Source organism: Phacochoerus africanus, chromosome 3, assembly GCF_016906955.1.
Source record: "Phacochoerus africanus isolate WHEZ1 chromosome 3, ROS_Pafr_v1, whole genome shotgun sequence".
Taxonomy (NCBI): domain Eukaryota; kingdom Metazoa; phylum Chordata; class Mammalia; order Artiodactyla; family Suidae; genus Phacochoerus; species Phacochoerus africanus.
The window spans coordinates 15402518-15412206 of NC_062546.1; the positions used below are offsets into that span (position 1 = coordinate 15402518).

Consider the following 9689-nt stretch of genomic DNA (forward strand, 5'->3'; position numbering starts at 1 on the left):
AGCAAGCAAGTGAAGGAAGGAAAGAAAAGAAAAAACATTTCATATTCCAGTACACGAAATGATGCAGAGTGATATCAAAATATAAGTTGTCTCCAAGATAAGCAAAGAGGACTTTAGGCTTTCAGGTAGGAAAAAGCCACCTCTTAGGGAGAAGAACATTTAGGCCACTTCATAGTAACAGTCCATGGCAGAATTCATGGTCCCATAGCCATAACTGTTCCGGGTAAAGAAAGTCTGTTCCGGGATTTTTTTATCCCATCAAATTGTCCTTGAAGGATAAAGACAATATGCACAAATTCAGGGAAAGTAATACCTATAAACCCTTTGTTTCTGTAGAATTATTTTTTTAATCTACATAACAAACCTTTATTACATGCTGATTATATGTTGGAATTATACTCTTTTGGATATATTGAGTTAAACCTTTTTGGAGGCCACACCTGAGGCGTGCGGAAGTTGCCGGAAGTGGTTAGAAGGGGGTCGAACCCTCACCGCTGCAGTCACCAGAGCCACAGCAGTGACAGCCCTGGATCCTTAACCTGCTAAGCCACAAGGGAGCTTCTAAATCAACTATTATTAAAATGAATTTTACCGCTTTCTTTTCCCTCTTTAAAATAGGGCTACTAGAAAATTTCAAATTCTGTTTGTGGCTTTCATTCTGTCTCCACCGTTCAGCACCTTGGTAGAATTTGGGGGAAAAGATTTGGCCTCTTGTTTATTCTGCTCGGTATAGCTTGATCTTTTAAACGTAAGTATGATGATTTATATGAAACAATAAACTCATTATTCCCAAATTAAATAAATAAACCAATGAACAGAGAGCTATGTTCTCTCTCTTGGGATGTTGAAACCATGAGCCGGGAGGCTCTGGATGGGAACCAATAATAACAGAATGGAGAACAGCTGTGCTGGGCCCTTAGGGACCATGTGGCCCAGCCCACTTGCTTTACGGATAGGGAAGCCGAGGCCCCAAAATGTCACTTTTTAGTCCAAGATCACGGGGACTCAGTGTGCAGTAGATGAGACTGGGGATGGCCTTCCAGATGCTGCGAAAGCACCATCTTCAGGGAGTTGCTCAATAGCCATGAAGAACCCATCCAAGGCCAGTAGCACTGCCTCCAGGTAGGAGATCCAGTTCCCCCAGGCCCACGCCTGGCCCAGGGTGCTTCCTATTCCACGTAAGGAAAGGCAAGTACTTCCCTCAAGCCCAGGGAATAGAAGCTCTTCTCTTTCCACGGCAGGTATAAGTTCCAGCTTCCCAGCATCAGACTGGCACACGCAGCTACTCACACCATGAAGCTCAGCCTCTCTCTTGCCCTTTGCCTCACCCTCTGCCTGCGGGGCATGGCCAGCTCAGGTAAGACCTCAGGTGAGCAGAGGGGATGGGAAAAGGATCCCCGAGATCCATGGTGGGGGGATGCTGGATCCAAGGGGCCAGGTGGTCGTTCCACCTCAGGAGGAAAGCAGGCTCTAGATCTGGGAAGGGGGCCCTTCTGTGGTCACCATCCCATCGCAGGAAAGTCTGGGGCCAGACCTCCCCGATGTCTATCATCCTCACTACATTTTTAAATTTTTTTTGCTTAAAATTTTTTTTTTCTTTTTACGGCTGCACCTGTGGCATATGGAAGTTTCCGGGTTAAGGGTCGAATTGGAGCTGCAGCTGAGACCTATGCCACAGCCACAGCCGTGGCAATTGGGGGATTCGAGCCGCATCTTTGACCCACACCATAGCTCATGGCAACGCCGCATCCTTAGCCCACTGAGTGAGGCCAGGCATTGAACCCATGTCCTCACAGGAAGATGTTGGGCCCTCAACCTGCTGGGCCACAACAGGAACTCCCAAATTTTAATTTTTATCAGAAAGTTATACATATGCTTGTTTTTAAAAGATAAACAATATGTTTATGTGTGATGTTAAAAATGGGTCCAGTATTTTACACAGCCCCGACAACCCTGCTCTCTAGAATCCTACTCCCGAAAATTCCTCTCAAGCAAGAAAATTAATTTTCATACTGCAGTGAAAAGGAGGCCAGATTCTCGAACCCGGCTGCACACAGATTTCCCATGAGGACTCGCTGGGTCTCACGCTCAGAAATTCAGATTGAATTGCTCTGGGATGAAACTTAGGCATCGGGACTTTTTTTTTTTTTTTTTTGTCTTTTTGACTTTTCTAGGGCCGCTCCCACAGCATATGGAGGTTCCCAGGCTAGGGGTCCAATCGGAGCTGTAGCCACCAGCCTAGCCAGAGCCACAGCAACGCAGGATCCAAGCCGAATCTGCAACCTTCACCACAGCTCACGGCAACACTGGATCCTTAACCCACTGAGGAAGGGCAGGGACCGAACCCGCAACCTCATGGTTCCTAGTCGGATTCATTAAACCACTGCGCCACGACGGGAACTCCGGGACTTTTTTTTTTTAAAGTTCCCCAAGAGGGTCTAATATTCTAACCAACACTGAAAATTGCTGCCTTAATAAAAGGCTTCAAATTCCCTTCCTAGAATGGCCTCTTCCCCATTCTAGGTTACGTTTCTCCTGGTCTACCCAGCGTGGCCGGTGTGGCATGCATTGAGGATGCCCAAGATGGTACCAAAGAGCTAAGTGGACCCACGTGCTGATTTGCCTGAGGGAGGCTGGCCTTATTAGGGAAAGTGTAATTATCAAAGTAGTGTTTGTGGCATCCTATAAGAAGATACACCGAAGTTCTGGGTGTCCAAGGCTAATGGTTGAGGGTGTGTGTGTGTGTGTGTGTGTGTGTGTGTGTTTGATAAATCACTGTGTGTGCTAGCCAGATCCAAATGAGAAAGGAGTGAAAATAACATGTGATTCAGTCAAAGAGGCCGGTCACTTTAGTTATGGATTACCCAGGGATACTAAAGATGATTCATGTAAATAACTTTTTCCTAGTTATAAAAAATAATGCTTGTTCATTGTCCTTCAAATGATACTAAAAAGAATTTGTAGAAAATAAAAATCACTTGAGATTCCACCATCCAGAGATAACTGCTCTAAATATACCAAGGAATAATCTTCCCATCATCACCCTGCGGGTTTATACATATATTTTATATCCACAGGACGTGCCAGATCTCCTATTTTGTTTTGTTGTTGTTGTTAAGGGGGCGGGGGGATGTTGGCCATGGCATGTGGAAGTTCCCAGGCCAGGGACTGGACATACGCCACAGCAGCAACCCAAGCTGCTACAGTGGCAACACCAGATCCTTAACCCCCTGTGCCACAAAGGGACTCCACTAGATCTCCTGTTTTGTAACTTGATTCTTTTATTCAACAAAAGTTAATGGACTCTCTCCATGTTAATCCATATAATCCACACGCCGCTTTCTAGGGACTGCGTAATGGCCCATCGATTCCCTATTGGTGAACATTTTTTCCAAAGTATGATTTTTTGCGATTATAAATGAAGCTACAGCAAACATCTTGATGTCAAGTTATGAGAGACCGTAGGGTACAGAACTTGGGACTTGAAATTGGATCTGGGTTTAAATCCCAGGCCTCAATCTGCAGGTTTTATGAGTTTTAGTAAATTCCCAAACCTCTCTGAGCCTCAGTTTCTTCATTTGTGAAGTAGGGATAGTCATACCATCTCTGCTGGGTTGCTGAAATGATGCCAAGTATGGCACACGCCTAGGAGGGTGCCTGGTGTAGAACAGGTGCTGGGAAAAGAAAGAATTATCAGTTTATTAAAAGGACACATACGTGGGAGTTCTCCTTGTGGCACAGCGTATTAAGAACCCGACTAGTATCCATGATGATGTGCGTTTGATCCCTGGCCTCGCTCGGTGGGTTAAGGAGCCAGCCTTGCTGCAAGCTGCAACATAGGCCGTAGATGCAGCTCTGATCCCGTGTTGCCATTGCCATGGCTGTGGCATAGGCCGGCAGCGGCCGCTCCGATTCAACCCCTATCTTGGGAATTTCCATATGCTGCAGGTGCAGCCCTAAAAAGACCAAAAAATGACACCTAAGTGACGGTCCTGTTCTTCCTTCCCCTTGCAGCCGGTCTCAAGCAAGAGGCCTCCCAGGAGTTGTTCCAAACGCCCCCTGCCCTGTGCCAGCTCCCCCCAGTGGGGGGCCCCTGCAAAGCCTCTTTGCGCCGGTACTTCTACAACTCTACGTCCGCTGAGTGTGAGCTCTTTATGTACGGTGGTTGTCAGGGAAATGCCAACAACTTTGCGACCACAGCGATCTGTCGGAGGGTCTGCAACCCCCCTGGTGAGTCCTCCGATAGAAGCAGGAAGAGGAATGGGGGGGATAGGCTGAGGGATGGGTGAAGGGAGAGGGTGGTGGGGAGGATGCCGGCAGTGAGGCAGATGATGATGCTACCGTGGGAGTCGGGGATGATGAGATAATGGGAATAAGAGACCGTGTCCCGGAGGGGTGGCGATGGTGGTAAGGAGGGTGCTGGAGGGTAGACAGCAAGGCTACGGCTGCTGGTTGGCACGGATGGTAAAGATAGAGGGAATACTGGTTATCGTAGTAAGCCCTTTCAAAATACACGAGGGGGGCTGGCAAAGGGGAAACGGCAGCTTAGCCTTCCCAGGGGGTCATGAACGTGCTTGTAGCAGTGATCGTGGTGGGAGGTGACGGAAATGAGACCCCCAGGATGGTGGCTGTTGAAGCAGCTGGCTAAGGAATCCAGCTTGACGGCTCTGGTTCTAGGCCACCAGTAGGCCAGCCAAGAGGGGGGGCTAAGTGCCATCTCCATTCCAGACACCAAGGTAAAGAATGGCTGACGAGGACACCTGCGCTTCCCCAGGCCTTGACCGAGAGCTGGTTCAGCTGCCCTTCCTGCGTGGATACCCTGTTCTGAGCCCATGTTGTAACCCTCCGGGACTGAGTCAATAAAATGGTTAAAGTTGACATGGTCTAAAGCCTTCCGACGAGGGCTCTGGGCCCGGCCTCAAACACGGCCCACAGCCACAAGGGCGACCAAACCTAGTCACCCCCATGCTACTTTCTTCAGGCCCTCATTGTCCTGTGTCCCTAAGATAAAGATAAGGACAAAAGACACAAGGTCCCTTATCACCAGGAGATCCTCATGGAAGAAATGTGGGGACTTTGCCTGTCTGTCCCCGGTTTCTGGCCTGCTGCTCTTTCCTGCCTGGGGCGCCAAGATGACCGGGAAGGTTCTTCCTGTCCAGGAGGAACCATGTCCTAGGGGCGTGTGATGCGGGGTGGAAGTTCATGGACTCTTGGTCAGCAGGGTAGCCCACCTCTCCCCACCCAAAGGGATACTCGGAAAATGAGAATTTTACATATTTGAACAATTGTGCTAAAGTATATACCCATGAAACGTGCTTTTTAACCATTTCTTTGTTGTTGTTGTTGTTGCTATTTCTTGGGCCGCTCCCACGGCATATGGAGGTTCCCAGGCTAGGGGTCCAATCGGAGCTGTACCCACCGGCCTACGCCAGAGCCACAGCAACGCGGGATCCGAGCCGCATCTGCAACCTACACCACAGCTCACGGCAACGCCGGATCATTAACCCACTGAGCAAGGGCAGGGACCGAACCCGAAACCTCATGATTCCTAGTTGGATTCGTTAACCACTGCGCCACGACGGGAACTCCTTTTTAACCATTTCTAAATGGACCAGTGAGTGGCCCTCACGCTGTGGTGCTAGCATCCCCACCACCTGTCTCCAGAATGACTTTACCTTTCCAAACTGAAACTTCCTACCCATTAAAAATTATCTCGGCATGTTTCCGTCGTGGCTCAGCAGGTTAAGAACCCAATTTAGCATCCATGAGGATGCAGGTCGGATCCCTGGCCTCGTTCAGGGAGTTAAGGATCCGGCATGGCCACAAGCTGCAGCGTAGGTTGAAAATGTGGCTCGGATCCAGTGATGCTGTGGCTGTGGCATAGGCTGGCACCTGCAGTTCTGATTCAACCCTTAGCCCACGAACTTCCATATGCTTCAGGTTGAGCCCCAAAAAGATAAATAGCTAGATAGATGGATAGACAGATACATAGATATAAAAATAAAAATAAAAATTACCTCTTCAGGAGTTCCCGTTGTGGCTCAGTGGTTAATGAATCCGACTAGGAACCATGAGGTTGCGGGTTCGACCCCTGGCCTTGCTCAGTGGGTTAAGGTTCCGGCGTTGCTGTGAGCTGTGGTGTAGGTTGCAGATGCGACTCAGATCCTTCATTGCTGTGGCTCTAGTGTAGGCCAGCGGCTACAGCTCTGATTCGACCCCTAGCCTGGGAACCTCCATATGCCGCAGGAGTGGCCCAAGAAATGGCAAAAAGACAAAAAAAAAAAAATTACCTCTCCATTCCCGCCCACCCCCACCCCCCCAGCCCCTGGCCACCACCACTCTAATTTCTGTCTCTGTGAGCTTGGCTGCTCTAGGAACCTCATATAAGGGGACTCACACAGTATTTGTCCTTTTGTGACCAGTTTATTTCACTAGCAGAATGTCCTCCAGGTACAGCCATGCTGTAGCCTGGCTCAGAATTTCCGTCCTGTTAAAGATTAAATGATATTCCCTTGTTACATACATTTTCGGATATTGGATGGGGCCTGCCCTGACCACCATACCCACCTCCCCCCGGAAACCCTCTCCTCTTGTCCTGCATCTAGTCCAGCCACTGTCCTTCACTAAAGGGGAAACTCCTGCTGCAACTCAAATAGCAATATTAGAAGCCAGAGCCTGGGATTCCCAGACTAGATCCCTGCCCTTGGTGGTGTTACTGGTACCCCTGTGTGCCTTTCCCACCCCCCTACCCTTCAGCTGTCCTATTGCCCAGGAGCCAGTCTAGACCGGGTGAAATCAGGAAAAACATACTGAATAGCCAGCTAGCCCTAGGCTCAAGGAGGGAGCCAAAGCTGCATGGACCTTTGTGCTTTATCCAAGCCCTGAAATGCTTAAATTACACACACACACACATACACACACACTTGACAAAGAGCATGCTTTTCCCTTTATTTCCCCACTCCCTTTCATGTTCTTAACAGTTACCCAGAGATTGAATCTGGAAGATTAACTGAGCGTGGCCTTAACTAAGTGCCAGGTACAAAAGACAAAAATCCTGGCCCTTAATTATTAATTACTATGCATAATAAATAATTATTTATCCTCCTGGAGAAATTTGGCCCATCCCTGTCATGTACTGCCCCCCTAGCTGGCCTGGAACTGAGTCACCAAGGTTTTTACTCTTTATTGGATTTTTTTTTCATGGCTGCACCAATGGCGTATGGATGTTCTGGGGCCAGGGATTGAAGCTGAGCTGCAGCTGTGAGCTCTGCTGCAGCTGTGGCAAAGCCAGATCCTTGAACCCACTGTGCCAGGCCAGCTCTACAGCAACCCAAGCCACTGCCATCAGATTCTTAACCCACTTCACCACAGCGGGAACTCTATGTGATTCTTAATTCCTTTAGAATTCATTATTTTACTCTCCTACATGCTAACTGTCCTTGCAATAAATCCTTTTTTTTTTTTTTTTTTTGCTTTTTAGGGCCGCACCTTTGGCATTTAGGAGTTCCCAGGCTAGGGGTCGAATTGGAGCTACAGCTGCCAGTCTACACCACAGCCACAGCAGCACTGGATTTGAGCTATGTCTGAAACCTACACCACAGCTCACGGCAATGCTGGATCCTTAACCCACTGCACAAGGCCAGGGATCAAACCCGAATCCTGGTGGATCCTAGTCAGATTCGTTAACCACTGAGCCACGAGGAGAAGTCCTAAATCTTTTAAAAACAATAACACAATAAGGTACTTTACACCATAGACGAGCTTAATAACTAATAAACAAGTAAGACACAAACAAAGCATGTTAGATGGTGGTAAGAGCTACAGGGAAAATACAATAGGCAAGGGGTGAGCTGGTGGCTGGGGCAGCAATTTAAAATCAGTGTGGGTGGTTCCTGTTGTGGCTCAGTGGTGATGAACCCAACTATTACCCGTGAGGATGCAGGTTTGATCTCTGGTCTTGTGTAGTGGGTTAAGGATCTGCTGTTGCCATGAACTGTGGTGTAGGTCGCAGACATGGCTTGGATCCCACGTTGCTGTGGCTGTGGTGTAGGCCAGCAGCGACAGCTCTGATTTGACCACTAGCCTGGGAACTTCCATATGCCTTGGGTGTGGCCCTAAAAACAGAAAATAAATAAATAAATAAAATCAGGAGTTCCCAGCATGGTGCAGAGGAAATGAACCTGACTAGGAACCATGAAGTTGCAGGTTTGATCCCTGGCCTCATTCAGTGGGTTAAGGATCTGGCGTTGCCATGAGCTGTGGTGTGGGTTTCAAACACAGCTTGGATCCTGCATTGCTGTGGCTGTGGCGTAGGCTGGCAGCTGTAGCTCGAATTAGACCCCTAGCCTGGGAACCTCCATATGCTTTGGGTGCGGCCCTAAAAAGCAAATAATAATAATAATTTTTTTAAATAAAATAAAATCAGTACGGGAGTTCCCTCTGTGGCACAAGATCAGCAGCATCTCTGCAGCACCAGGACACAGGTTCAATCCCCTGCCCAGATTAAAGGACACAGTGTTGCTGCCGCTACAGCATAGGTCGAAATACTGGCTTGGATCTGATCCCTGGCCCAGAAGTCCTCATGCCTCAAACTGGATAAAAATGAAAAAAAGAAAGAAAGAAAGAAAGAAAGAAATCAGTGTGGCCAGGAAGTCCTCATGGATAACTTGATGGTGGCTTCTGGATTTATTTTGAAGGTAGAGCAGACAGATTTGTTGATAGGGCACAATGGGGATGAGAGAGAAGGCTCAAGGTTGAGCAACTGGAAAGACGAGCATTGCCATTAGCAGATACGAGCCAGCTACGGGGGCGTGTTGGCGTGGGGTGGAGACGGCAGAGGCTTGGTTTAGGAGACACTGAATTTGAGATGCCTTTAGACATCCAGGTGGAGATGGCATGTAGGCAGCTGGGTAAATGAATCGAATTCAGGAGGAGGTCTAGACTGCAGATACAGGGAGCTGCCTGCTCACAGATCACACAGGACATGATGTGACGGCATGGCTAGGTACGGACTTGGCTGGGGTATAAAAGGCCGCAATTCTGTACTCTTCTGACTTGGCAGACACCGAGCGAGCGCCATGCAGGCTGCCCAGACCACTTTGCTTCGGATAATCCACTTATCTCACTTACACCCCATTGATTTATTGCTTGGAAGCAATCTGGAGTAAACCCATCTTGACCCAGCTGCCTATGTCCAGTCTGGACTAGCTCACCCACACCACCTCCCTTCCCACGGACGTCCCTGGTATGTTCTAGAGGCTCTTGTAAGACCTTCAGAGGTAACCCAAACAGCCCCATCTATGTTGGCTGTGTAGACATGGCCAGTACTGCTGTTAGACTCTGCACTCAGACTTGTAGGGTTTCCAGAGAGCCCCTCGCCCTACCCATCACTACCTCTAGACCTTAGACCCCAAGCCAGGATAGCCCACACCCATCCATACAGTTGACTTTATTTATTGAGCACTTACTTGTCCTGAGCACAGTCAGGTCCAGATGGACAGCAACCCATGTGCCTCCAGGAAGCTCCTAGTCTACTGGAAGTAAAGGGCTGTAACAGCCAGGGTGATAATGTACACGAAAGCTAAGTCTAGGGAGGGGAAGGGCACACACAGCAGCTTGGTGTATCATGGAAGACTTCCTGGAGGAAGCAACATCTCCCCTGGTCTTATAAACCAGAGTGAACCTGGCAG

The 9689-nt window shown here is 48.7% G+C and overlaps 1 protein-coding gene across 1 annotated transcript; it reads left to right on the forward strand.

Annotated features, from left to right (window-relative positions):
- The first annotated feature begins 689 nt into the window (after positions 1-689).
- On the forward strand, positions 690-5221 carry LOC125122048 (colostrum trypsin inhibitor-like). Its single transcript, XM_047770304.1, has 3 exons — positions 690-1357; positions 4015-4230; positions 4729-5221. The coding sequence occupies exons 1-3, from the start codon at positions 1294-1296 to the stop codon at positions 4749-4751; spliced, it is 303 nt and encodes a 100-aa protein (XP_047626260.1). The 5' UTR covers positions 690-1293; the 3' UTR covers positions 4752-5221.
- The last annotated feature ends 4468 nt before the right edge of the window (positions 5222-9689 follow it).